The sequence below is a fragment of the Mus musculus genome, chromosome 6, assembly GCF_000001635.26.
Source record: "Mus musculus strain C57BL/6J chromosome 6, GRCm38.p6 C57BL/6J".
NCBI lineage: Eukaryota > Metazoa > Chordata > Mammalia > Rodentia > Muridae > Mus > Mus musculus.
Window position 1 is genome coordinate 115,621,816 of NC_000072.6, and position 13,711 is coordinate 115,635,526.

The 13,711-nt window shown below is 43.6% G+C and overlaps 1 protein-coding gene across 6 annotated transcripts in view; it reads right to left on the bottom strand.

The window, feature by feature from the left end:
* Window positions 1-13,711, bottom strand: part of Raf1 (v-raf-leukemia viral oncogene 1) — a 58,067-nt gene that overhangs the window by 3,247 nt on the left and 41,109 nt on the right. For 3 of the 6 annotated variants that reach the window (NM_001356333.2, XM_006505364.3, XM_030255098.1), the window contains 11 exons: window positions 13,163-13,265; window positions 12,738-12,895; window positions 11,082-11,180; window positions 9,400-9,553; window positions 8,826-8,885; window positions 5,124-5,151; window positions 4,897-5,024; window positions 4,476-4,593; window positions 1,649-1,733; window positions 1,062-1,238; window positions 1-47 (listed from right to left, as the gene is read on the bottom strand). In NM_001356333.2, coding sequence (NP_001343262.1) covers window positions 1-47; window positions 1,062-1,238; window positions 1,649-1,733; window positions 4,476-4,593; window positions 4,897-5,024; window positions 5,124-5,151; window positions 8,826-8,885; window positions 9,400-9,553; window positions 11,082-11,180; window positions 12,738-12,895; window positions 13,163-13,265 — 1,157 coding nt within the window. The remainder of the gene's footprint in view (window positions 48-1,061; window positions 1,239-1,648; window positions 1,734-4,475; window positions 4,594-4,896; window positions 5,025-5,123; window positions 5,152-8,825; window positions 8,886-9,399; window positions 9,554-11,081; window positions 11,181-12,737; window positions 12,896-13,162; window positions 13,266-13,711) is intronic. The other 3 variants (NM_029780.4, NM_001356334.2, XM_030255099.1) reach the window with 1 other exon arrangement.

A 13,711-nucleotide genomic window follows, 5' to 3' on the forward strand; every position in this document is an offset into this window, starting at 1 on the left:
TGTTGGATTTCATGTCTCTGTGGATGATGTTCTTTGCATGCAAATAGCTGTGAAGGAGAAAAATCACTCAGTTAACCACCTCACTGCCCTTCAGCTAACTGGTGGGTAGCACTGTGCTCTGCATATTGAAACTTGGATTTGCTCTGCAAACCAAGCCAGGCATTTCACCTCACATTCTGCCTATCCAAGACAAACCCAGAAGTGGGAAGGCAGATTGTCAGAGGCCGGGGATGGCTGTGAGCTGGATTTTTTTCTGGGCGGTAAGAACACAGAATGTAGTAATAGGATACAGAAAAGCCCCCAAGCCATACACTTCCAAAATAATTTGTATGGTATTTGAATTGTACCTGTGCTGCTTATGATTTAGAGTTCTGTATGAATTTTTTTGTTCTTTAGTTTTTCGAGACAAGGTTTCTATTTAGTCCTGCCTGTCCTAGAACTTGCTCTATAGACTATACTGGCCTTAAACTCAGAGATGCAACTTGCCTCTTGAATGCTGGGATTAAAGATATGCACCACCTATCTGGCTTCTGCATGACTTTAAGACAGAACGAAGCACTTATTTTGTAACACACCAACTACAGTCACCTGGCTGTAAGCACTAAGGAGCTCTGCACCCTCACCATAAGGGCACTTGGGAAACAAAGCTAAAGAGCACTGCCTGGTGGTCACCTGGTCACTCCACACCATGGGAGCAGAGACCCTAGAGATGACCTTTGAAAGAAAATGGATAATCAAAAGAGACAGTTTGGGTGTCAGGCAGCTTACAACTGATTCCAGCCCCAGGGGGACTCCTGAATACTGGCACTCATACCTACACAAAGATCCACATAAATATACATAATTTTAAAAAAATTTTTTGAATTGTAATTGAGAAAAGTGCCGGTGAGGAAAGGGTATCTCCCTGTAGGCCATGGCTGAGTGGACGGTCAGGCTGATGAGAAACGGGAACTCCGGACTTCCCATCCATGAATATCTGCTGTCAAAGAGCCACTCGATCCAGTCCCACAAAAGCAGCTCAAGGGTTCAAGCCACAAGGACTCACCAAACCGTGTACTTACTCCATTCCCTGAGCTGTCTGTCGGGCAATGTCAATTAGCTGGAACATCTGGAATTTGGTCTCCTGGACATGCAGGTGTTTGTAGAGACTGCTGCCTTCACACCACTGAGTCACAATCGCCAGGTTGTCCTTTGTCATGTACCCCATGAACAGCAGGATGTTAACATGCCGTGTTTTGCTAAGGGGAGGAGGGGAGCACAGCTGTGAGACCATCCTTTGTCCACCTCCACGCTAGCTAGCCTTGCTTACAGAGAATGCACTTTGCACAGTCTGTCCAGCTCATCCCTACTAATCTAAGAGTGATTCCGTGACTACACTGAGGGTTTGAGCTCCAGAGCAAAGCAGATTAGCTATAAAAGATGCTATTAGCTATAAAAAGAAATAAAGGTTCAAAACAATCTCACTACCACAAACCAAACCCCATAGAGCTGTACAGAGAAGGGGTGTGTCCATGAAAAGGGCTCTTCTGGCTTCCAGCACATATATACACTGGAGGAGGACCGTCCCTTAAAACCTTAAAACCCACAGCAGGTGCTGACCTGCACAGCCTGGCCCTAGCTAACCCTGCTGTCCAGGGACTAGGCTCACCGCAAAACAGCCACCTCGTTCCTGAAGGCCTGAAGTTGCTCTGGAGTTGGGTCAACCACCTTTAGGATCTTTACTGCAACATCTCCTGCAAATTAATTTGTAGTCATACTTGTTATATAGTCTTTGTTTCTCAAATACCTTAGGATCTATGTGCATCTTACCTTGTTTTCTTTTGTTTTGTTTGAGGCAGGTTCTCACTGGGACCCAGGACTCATTGACTAGGGTTAACCAGTGAGCCCCTTTCTACCTCCCCAGTACTGAGAATGCAAGTCAGTACAACCACAGCTGAATGTTTATGTAACTGCTGGGGCTTGAATTCAGATCCTCATGTTTGGATGGAAAGCTCTTTTTACCAACTAAGCCACCTCCCAGCTTTTCAAAAAACCCTAATTCTAAGGAAGATAGGGAGTCACTTTTCAAAGAACATATATGCAGGTAGAACAAATATGCCAACTAATATACATCAAGTGGGTGAGACGCTTCAATGCTACTCATACCCATGGAGGCCTTCAACAAGCGCATATCCACTTGAGCGTCAAGGTAGGTCATATGAGCTAGCTCTACAGCTTTACCCTGTGAAGATAAAAGTAGTGCCGAGGCCATGGGTAGCCCACCAAATACAAAGTGATGAGGAGGCAGGCCCTTCTCAAGTTGAAAGGGGTTCTTTACCAGTGGGAGCAATAGGGATACTGAAACCTTGCTGCGTTGCAGCGTGTACGTACAACTACTGAACTTATTCTGCAGAGAGGAAGTAGAAATAGAGGTCCTATCTTCTAAATAGAGAACTAGAACAGGGAGGTAAGTAGACCCACAATCCTGTCTTTTAGTAGTGGCAGCAATCCAAGCAACCTCTCTATATCCTCAGAAACACCCAGGAGTCAGCTTGCTTTCAGAGATAGTTAGAAGTCTCATTCAAATATGTTTTATATAGAAGTATTAACAATAATAAACTTGGAACCTTGTAAAGATCCCAGTTTGGGGACAAGGTTAGGGAAAGGCGTTGAGACAATGTTTCATCCTGTAGTCCTAGAACCCTAAACCAGGCTGACCTTGAACTCTCAGAGAACTCATCTCTGCCTCCCAAGTATGCCACCACTTCCCTGCAAGGACTTTAAATTTTCATAAGGCTGGCTAGAAACAGAGGCGGGGGCCAGCCTAGGCTACATACCAACACCTTGTCTAAAAAAACCAGTCGGTTACCCATGGCAGCAATGATCAAAGTCTGAGTCAGTTGTGAACAATGGTAAAGGCAGGGTTCCCAGGAGGTCCCTGTCTTGACCCCTGTGAGCTCCAGATTATCATCTGTACCTGACCTGACAGCTGACATGTCCCAGCACCGAAGGAAGGCACAGGCTGCTGGAGAGAATGCAGCTCATCTGAGTGAAAGAGAAGCAGTGCTGAAGCCACCAGTCCAGCACAGTGGCCAGAAACCATGTGTGCCCCAGGGGCTGCACTGGCCAAGGAAGGAAGATTGCTGCACGGCTGTGAAGTCTGAGACAAGATAGTAGCTGGGCTCAAAGACTACTGAGAAGTGAGGAGTGTATGGAGGTAGTGGACTGTAAGCACTAGGAGGAATATTAGAAAGGATAGTCTAGACTGCATCAGAAACAAAAGTAAGGAGTCTTGTGGACATGTAACTGAGCACTCGTAGAACAGAAGAGCTAGAGAAGAATTTGGTGCAATAGCCCAGGTGAGGGCAGGCTTGGAGTTACAATGGCAAACAAACTGGGAGGGCTTGGGGTCGAGGTGAGAGATGGGTGAGGGGGTCAGGTCAACTTAAGTGGTGAGGCCAGGAAAATGGTTGGTCGCCAGGTGCCTGCAAAGGCAAAACTTACAGGCGGGCTATGATAGCAGGAGGGAGGCTGGAGGTGATACTAAGCAACCCTTCAAGAACAGGCTCTGTTCACGGCCCACTGCAGTGACAGCATTCCTCTGCAGACCAAGAGACAGGCCAGCAGGGCATTACTTAACAGTTCTCAGTCACTCTAAGAGTCACTAACCAACTCTCTGATCTATGCTGTTAAGAAATCAACTGTTCATACGACGACTCAGGCAAAGCAAAAACCCATATAATGATGTGCACCGAGAGAAGTAGATGCTGTTGTTTCCAGAGGAATTTGGATGTCTGCACACTTTATGCTCAGAACTTGTCTCCATCTCTGCCCCATTATCTATAAAGGTTATCAGCACCATGTCTGAACTGGGGGGTGCAACATCAAGAAACTTTATAAGCACATACAAGAAACCCCTACTTTTACTGCTAACATCCTAAATCCAGGTGTTAAAAACCTGGTATGGAAATGGTTAAGTATGTTGCCAAATGATTCAAGCTACAACTACAGAGTTTAAGCTCAAATCTTCCTTCTGAGAGATCAAGTATTCCCCCTGGCACAGGAAGAGATAGCTACAATTAAATCTGGGGCCCAAAGAGAGACACTGGTCAGGAAGTGTCCAGTTTTCCTGCACTAAGATGATCAGGAGCAGACAGCTCCTCCTTGTACCTGTTATAAGGTCCCTTCCAGCTGTTGGTGTCAAGAGTACACTTCACCCAAAGCAGCAGACATCTGCTCATGAAGAAGCATGTTCCATGAGCACCACTAATATTTCACTCCAGGGCTAATACTTGTTTACTGGTTTCTAAGCACCACGGGGATTTTATTATACCAATTAAAATAACGTAAGGTTAAAATGCTGTGAAATTTCAAAATTGATTTGATTGCCAGGTATGATCAAGAACCCATCCAGAAGGCCACCATAAACCAAGAAACCTTCTCTGCTGGAACCTAACCACCAGGGCCCTGCAGCTGGAACCAGGCCCCAAACTCACCATGCCACTTGCCCTTGTACACAGTGCCAAAGGAACCTGACCCGATCCGAGTAGACAGCATCACCTCACTGGCTTCTATTTCCCAGTAATAACTCGAGTCTCTCTGCCCACGAGGCCTCTGAAACAAGTGGAGATCATTCATAAGCCATGCTTTCAAAGAGAGGCTCATCCTAGCCCCATCTGTTCCTGCTTCCTTTAAAGATGGCACTGTCACTGCAGCTACACTTTCTGTCTTTGAGGTGCCAGTTTACTGAGCTGTAGCCGAATGGCAACGTATAGGATACGAAGGTGCCAGGGAGCACTGGCATTCATTTCCCTGTAATATATTTTACTAGGTTCCCACCCCCAAATATTTAATTTGCAAGAGTTTATCTTGATTGATCCCTGAGTGACTCAATAAAGTATTACTAGTCATACTCACAATTTTGTTTTTTTCCTGGGTCCCAGATCCTGGTGCCCGCTCTCTTTGTGCTGGCACAGGGGTTTTGGGCTGTGACCAGCCTGTTGGACTCAGGTTGTTTGGGCTGCTGGACAGGGCTGAAGGTGAGGCTTAATAGACAAGACAAACAGAATCCGCACGTAGATAAGCCAACAGAAGATCACAGCATAGAGAGAAAAAAGCCCATTACTGATCACTAAGTAAAGTACCTGATTCACTGTGACTTCGAATTGCATCCTGAAACAAAGAACAAAAGTTGATCAGACAAGCTAGAAACAGCTTTCTCTTGCAGGGGAAAGGTTGTAGGAACAAAACAATTGTTAACTCACTAAAATAGAAAGTATACTTCCATACTCTAAATTCCTAGTTTACCTAATGTTAAAAGCAAATTTTTCCAAGATTGATTTCTATTAAATATTACATTAAGTGAGTGTAACCTTTTCATGGTAACCACAATATTTCTCAGAAAAAAGCAACAGAAACAAACAAGCCTTCAGTAAAAGCTGGCAAAGTTATCAGTGGGGATCTCCTCCAAAGACTCGGGACCCTGCTCTACTGAGACTTAACCGGAGACAGAGATCCACTGACAGCCTCATTTTTACTTCATTAGGAATAAGGACAAATAGAGACCTAAAGTTGGGTTTGACACAGGTAAGCACTGCTTGAGGCCTAAGTCACAGGGAAATGGAAAGATGACGAACTCCAGAGCCTGAATCCTGTGTTTACATTTTTTAAATTCAAATAGACAGAAGGGGAGACTCAGTCAGGTTCATAGAACAGTAGGTGGTAGAAACATATAGACTTCACATATTGATCTCAGCTTCATTAGCACTGAGACACTACTTTAAACCTTAGTGATGTTCTCAAGCAGGCTACATTCTCCTTTGTGACAAGCCAACTCTACTAGACACTGTTTCAAAGAATAATTCAAATCATAGAGACCTACCTCAACAGGACATTTTTTTCAAGATTTTATCTTTGATTTGTTTGTGGTGCACCACACACAGGAAAATGTAGGTGCCCAAAGAAGTCAAAAGACACTGTGAGACCTCTGAAGTTACGGACAGTTGTGTGCCTCCCCACATGGGTACCTGGGCCTGAACTCATGCCTGAAGCTGGAGTTACGGACAGATGTGTGCCTCCTCACATGGGTACCTGGGCCTGAACTCATGCCCTACAAGAGCAACAAGCACTCTTAACTGCTCAGCTCTCCATACAGCCCTCCCCTTCCATGAGAGAGTTCTAAACTCTACATTTTAAAATTCTTCCTCGAGGGTAGAATTTATAGGCAATAATATAAAACCACTTGACCCTCATAACTTCAGAAAATGTTTTTCTAGAAAGTCATCTGTTACTTTTCTTTGTATAACCACAGCAAACAAGATATTTGCTCTACAACACTATTACTAGGATGTTCCCACTCAATATTTTAAGGCTTATTTTTCATTTTATATGTAAGGGTGTTTTGCCTGTATATATGTGTGTGCACCACATTTGTGTAGTGCCCTGGAGGCCAGAAGAGGATACTACATTCTCAAGAACTGAAGTTATAAACAGTAGTTAGCTTGTATGTAGATGCTGGGACCTGAACTAGGGTCCTCTACAAAAAAAAGTGCTCTTAACTGCTGGGCCATCACTCCAGACATGATTTTGGTTGGTTGGCTGGCTGGTTGTTTTTTAAATATAGGGTCTCACTGTGTAGCCCAGGCTGGCTTTGAACTTGCCATTCTCCTGCCACAGCCTTGTAGTGCTATGATTACAGATATGTGCCACCATGATTAGCTTCCAAAGATATCTTTACAAAAGTAAAAGAACCACAAACCAAGCTCTGCCCTCTCCCTCACACTCTCCTTCACACTCTCTCTCTCTCTCTCACACACACACACTCTTCCCCTCTCTCTCTCTCTCTTTCTCTCTCTCTCACACACACACACACACACACACACACACTCTTCCTCCCTCCCTCTCTCTCTCTCTCTCTCTCTCTCTCTCTCTCTCTCTCTCCCACCCCCCCCCTCTCTCTCACACACACACATACAGTTTCAGCCACCCTGTCCAGGTATCTTAACAGCATAGAGTAAAGCCTGAGTCCCAAGCCATATGTAAACCATCCACAGAGATAAGTAAGAATCCAGGTCCGTAGGACCGGGGAGAAGATTTGGTTGCTGAAGGGCTTGCCATGTAAGCAAGAAGCCCAGAGTTTAATCCCCCTGTGGTGGCACATGCCTATGATCCATATACCATAGATGGTGACAGGAGGATCCTGGAGGCTCACTGGCTACCCAGCCTAGCCTAACCAAAAGCTCCGGGTTCAATGAGACCCTATTTCAAAACACAGATGGAAGGGCAATTGAGGAAGACACGTGACCTCAGTCTCTAGCCTCTACATGCCTGCACACACATGAAATATAGATCTTCACTCTACAACTCAAACTAGGTCTGATGATGTGTGTCTGTGTGGGAAAGGTAGAAAAGTGGCGCCTGTATAGTTTTAAGTAGAACACCAAGGCAGCCAAGTGGGAGAAATGCCGGTCACTCACCCAATCTCTTCTGTTATTTTCATTGATTAGATTTCTGGTCCACAGTACAGCAGGATAGTTTTTAATGTCTCCTACTTTTTCCTTCCTCTGCCCATTATTTTATTTGTTAGTAATTACTATAATTGGATCACATTATCCCAGGAAAAAAATTTAAATACTCTTAAGTATTAGTTTAGAAGAACATGACTGGTGTTAAGGCAAACAACAACATACAGTCCAAAATGCTGAGTGAATCACGTGTTATTAAAGACAAAAAGAAAAAAGTGCACGCCTTTAAGCCTAGCACTTGAGAGGCAGAGGCAGGCAGATCTCTGAGTGTTAGAGGCTACCTTGGTCTACAAAGTGAGTCCCAGGACAGTTAGAACTATAGAGAGACCCTGTCTCAAAAAACACAATACCACCCCCAAAAGGCGGGGGACCCACAAACAAAATTGTCTTCTGAGGCACAAACAGGATCAATGCTGTGCTGCTCATGTTAGACCTGAAGGATGTTCACTTTGAATGTACGAACAGTTTAAACAGGAACAAGCTGGACATGGGAAGAAAATAGCTACTTTATGATTATATTACTAGGACTAATAAGCCTGTAGATTACACAGGGTAGGCCAAGTGGTTAAAAGTGATGTACTGCCAGAGCGAAACTGCATCTGACATCACAGGTGTCAAGGAACAAGGTTTTTTTTTTTTTTTTTTTTTTTGGTTTTTTCGAGACAGGGTTTCTCTGTATAGCGCTGACTGGCCTGGAACTCACTCTGTAGACCAGGCTGGCCTCGAACTCAGAAATCCGCCTGCCTCTGCCTCCCGAGTGCTGGGATTAAAGGCGTGTGCCACCACGCCCGGCAAGGAACAAGGTTTTACAAAGGTCAGTTCATAGTGTGGAGAAAGCAGTTACTTGGCCACGTCTCTTGAGTCTTTTTTATTTGATTTTGAGTCTTTTTTATTTTATTTTTATTTGACCATGTATCCCAGGCTGGTCTTGAATACAGTCCTCCAGAGTGCTGGGACTCCAGTCATGTGCTAGTATGCCAGACTTCCTGATAAACCTTTCTAAGTCATATTAACTTAGATGGATTAACTGTTTTGGTTTCTAATGTCTGAACTCAGTACAGATGCTGTGTCACTATATCAGTCCACTTTTTGAGAGAACTGAGTTTTTAAAACTTATTTCAATCCCCTTGTCTTCCTGAATTTACCTTGAGAAATTTACCTATCAGTGGTAACCCAGAGGGTTTGTTTAACTCAGAACTCTAGAAAAGGAAAAAAAAAAAATTATGGCAACAAGTCTGGCTAGAAGTATAAATGAATGTATAGTTGTCTCAATAGTCTCTCCTGTTAAACCCAAGAAAGCAAAGGCATGAAGAAAATACCTACTCTTCCCCTCAGACAAAATCGTCTGGAGCACGCCCTGGGAGAAGCATTCAGGCTGTTACTCTAGTCCAAAGCAATGAGAAATAAAGAAGAATAAAGAACAAAGGAAGCATTTGAAGGGTATTCAGTTGACTTTAAAGATGAGCTAGAAAGCAAACCAAAGGAACAGAACATTCAAGAAAAGAAAGGCAGTTTGCAAACACTGACTGGCACTGACACATTTGCCTCAATGCACAGCAGATCCCAGAGCTCCTACTTTACAAGTCTCTAGAGCATCTGAGGTCTTCACACTACAGCCCTCACTGCTCTGCAGTATCTGTACCAGCCCAAAGAAATCACATCCAAAGCTGGGACACAGAGCACAGTGGCTAGAGAGGAGTTCTGTTTCCTACTGGAATGACACACTGGCCTAGTTATTAAGCCAGTCTATACACATTAAGAGAGTTAAAAAGAACATTTCAAAGTCCAAGGGCCTGAGAAAGTACTGCAACACTCCTGAGCAGCTTTGAAATCCACATTCTCTGCTTCCCAATATTAACTACTGCTGCTCATCACCACCCCCAAGGGGCCCTATTACCTCAATCATCCTGCTGTCCACATGCAGGGTGGTGCTGACCATGTGGACATTGGGAGTGGACGTTGACCTCTGCCTCTGGGACAGGGAACCTTCTGAGGAAGGGCTGGAGGTGTTGAAAGTGAAGGCATGGGGTGTAGAGTATCTGTGCTGGGAACTGGGCACGGAGGAGAAAAAAAGTCCCATGATTGGCACTCAGGCCTCCACATTGGCAAAGTCTTTTCAACTGCTTAGCTCATTAAGACACTTAGGGCAAACCTGACCCATACAACTCTTGACACAATATTTCACTCTCTCAATATGCACTATTTAAAAACTCTTCTGTGTTCCTTTTCATGCAAAGTTTTGAAAATGAAAAACAGATGTGCTTGCCATCCCTCTGAAAAGGAGAGTCCATTACACATTTTCTCCTCGGTAATAAATCACTGTCCAGAATACTTCAGAGTTTTACAACATCTTTAAGAATAGATCAGTATTTGCTATAAGTACCACCTAACTGGAATCTGCCCAGTTTAATTTGAAGAAAAACTAAAAATCTTTCCCTGTAGCCAGCACACAGCAAAGTATGTGTTCTACTGTTAGAACATCTGGGACACTGACCTATGAGGAGACTGTTTCAGCCTAGGGACACACATTATCAAGGATAGACTGAGGCAGCTGCAGCTCAGCAACAGGAGGTTTACCCAGCCCGGATAAGCTCCTGGGTCTGAGCCCCACATCCTGAAACCAGTAACTCCTGTGACTAAAGGTATGACTCCATGGCATGTCACCAGCATAGCCTAGGTGAGGCCCTAGATTCCACCCCAACTCCAAAAACCAACGGAGAGCATATTTGTTATGTAGATGAAATTTAAGGTTTGTTCAGGTCACACTCATATACATTCAAGGGATAAAGACCAGCTTTTCTAAGGGATAATGTTCTGCCTATTCCCACACCACCCTGAACAGGCCTGGCTGTTCCCTCACTGAAATGCCACCTTGTACTAGGAATTCTACATTTAGGTTCTCAAAGTCTAGTTTCTTATCCTCAAGGCAAGTTATTTTTTGCTCAAATGTGGTTTTTAAATTACCAAAAAGGATTTATTCAAGTCAGGCATAAACACAGGTATCAGTACAAATTCCTTGTTCTAAAATGCTGCCTTTAACTAATTCTATAGGGGTCATTAAGTGGTAGCTGATTAGCTATCAGACATTTTAGACAAAAATGCAGATTTTTATCTTGGGTTCTAAATACTTATGTGTCACTGACCAAGATGTAAACTCAAGTTTTAAAACCAGAAAACAGCACAGACAAGTTAAAGGCAAACTCAGAGCATAGCAGATCTATCGCCAACTACCTGGATTTTAAGGCTGGGATAAACATTTACAAGTTAAGGTCTGATTTTCTTCTTAGTTGCTACCGTCACTTGGGGGAGCCTTTCCACAGACACCTAATTCACCACGTCTGGAAGAAGGCAGAACCTCAAGCTTTTTATAAGTGTAATGTGAGACTGAGAGTTGCATTGTAACAGAAAGACCTGCAGTCAAAATCACTTTCCAGAATATAAGTACGCTGGGACCACAGAGAGAAAGATCCCACTTGGTGCTCCACAAAGCAGGACATGAAGAGGGACTTCTTTGTATTCAGGCTGCCAACCCACCCAACCCACTGTAACTTTCTAAAAGAGTTCAAAGTACAACATTACCTAGCAGGCATCCGGGAAACAGATTCTCGCATCCGACGCATTGGGAAAGAAGGTGGTGCTGGGACTCCACTGTCACCAACAGTGGAATTTGGAAACAGCCTAAATGAAACATGGAAAGACTAGTTTATGGATTCAGTCCTCTCACAGAGAAACCATCCCAGCTTGCCTCTAAACCCAAAGCAAAAACCCAACTGTCCTTGATTCATTCTCCTCAAGTGCTTTAGTCACCTGCTATGAAGACCATCAATCTAAAGGGCTGGGTTATAGACTGAGTAACAGCAACTTGCTGATAAATTCACATCCTGCCAGGATACATCACTAGAAAAGTGGTCCTGTCCAGCTATACCACATGGGTCTTAAGTGATAGTACAACATTTCATAATCCATACTACCCACAGCTTTTCTGGAATTGTTTTTTGAAACACACACACACACACAGAGAGAGAATCAATTCCATTCATGATATTCAGCACCAGCAGTAACACAGAAGCACAGTGGGATTACTATTTAGTAGGCACTTTAACTCGCCCGCCGAGTCCTACTGCAGAGCAGTCTTAGTTACCTAGCCAACCCTTCTGAAATGAGGGAGCTGAGCCCTGGAGGTGCTAGTGACAGTCTGAGGCTGTGAGGTGTTCACTGGCCACAAACACATGCCTTTCTGCTACTCAAGTGCTCTGAGAACCAACAAGTAACTTCTGTGGGAGCTACAAGGTTCTCTCCCATTGTGAATGAAGATAATATTCCTTTCATTTTCCTAATATGTTTCAATAAGGGTAAAGCTGACTTTTCATAATCTCAATACAAGTTTTTAAAAGACTCTAAGAAGTGTAATTTAAAATATGCAATTATTTAAATTATTTTCTCTCTGTGAAATATATTTTTGTATCTGGCTTATCTCCTAACAGAGAGCCTCAATCTTTTATATGCAAACTGTCTGAGGCCCAAACACATTGCTCCCTGATGTGAGAGGAAGGAAACAGGACAAGCTCTGCTTTCTGCTTTCTTGGGACAACCCACAGCACTGGCCAGATGAAAAAAGAAAGCCTAGCCCTTCAATTTCCATGTCCCTGTTCTTTTCCTTGACAAATCAGTGTCAGTAACAATTTGACAGACAATGGGTCCTGCCTGCTTTTGGTATTGTTTGTGCATGTGTGTCTGAGTTCATATGACTGGAGTGAATACCAAAGGTCAATGCTAGGAGTCTTCCTCAATCACTCTCCACCTTATTTTTTGAGACAAGATCTCTCACTGAAACTTGAGCTCAATGACTCAGCTAGAGTAGCTGGCCAGCAAACCCAAGGACAGCCCTGTCTCCACATCCCCAACTCTGAGATTACACACTGTAGGCCCAGCTTTTATGTCAGCGCCGGTAATCAAACTCAGCTCTCATGTTTGCACAGTTAGCACTTTACCAACTGAGTCATCCCCAGCTCCCTACCTGTTTATTTTACAGCTAGATGACCACCACACTAAAACTAACTAATCTCAGAACTATTATGCTTCTAAAGTCAATAGTTTCTGACTCGCAGCAATCATTTATTTAGCAAACCTAAAGCTCAGACTTTACATTGAAAATGTATAATGAGCATCCTCAAAAATGCTTCTGGACCTGACCCTGGCATTTTTTACAAGGAAAAAAAAACCACAGTGCCTTACAAGAGCTGTCTGATATTACTCCAGTCCACACACATAGTAGGTACTTTGGTGCTACAGTGCTCATGAAACTTGTAGCCACAAGTCTGACATCGAAATCCATTTAGCAGGAACTTCTGACAGATGTCACAGAATGCAAGCTTCAGGAACGTTTTCCGAGCCTGTGACAAGAAAGCGGGATTGTGAGAACTCGAGTGACAAGCAAACACAGCACTGCCCTCCCCGTCCTTACCAGAGTACCCACAGGGAAGAATCATAGTTGCAAGACTGTCAGATTCAGAGACAGGGTAGAGGGGCCTCTGGTAATACATGACAGCATAGGGAGAGCTGAAAGCAACTAACAATGTGCACCCAGAGCTTCTCTGAAAGGTCAGCCATCCACTGTAGAGAGCCCAAAATGGCAAAGAAAGGGAGAAGCTGAAACTTACAAAGTTGTGAGTTGTGAGTGGAACATGATCCAAAAAATCCACTTGCAGTTCTTCTCCAATCAGAGAGGCGGCATCGGTGTTCCAATCTAAGCGTGCTTTCTTACTAAAAATTATCCAAAGCATAACATAAGGGAACATTGGACAAGGCTCAAGACATAGAGCAGTTCTACTACCTACTGCATGCTGTCTAAGCACACCTCACAGGTGTTCTGGTCCCACCATAAAGATAAGCCAACACTGCTCACTGTGTGGCCTGTTGAAACCCAAGCCTGTTGGACTCCAAAATGTATGCTCCTAGAACAAAGTGTTCTTTAAAAATGTAATACAACAATCTCATGACAAGAGTAACTGTCTATAAGGGGACTGCATAATATTAAAATCCTACCAAGTCACTACAGGTTAGTGTTCAATAGCTACTTCAATCTAAAATAATACATATAATACAAACACAAATGTGCTGTACACTAGTTACAGACTTAAAGTTGTTTGTAGAAGTTATAAAAATAAATACAAGTCTATAGGAACACAACAGTCTTTAAACCTGACTGA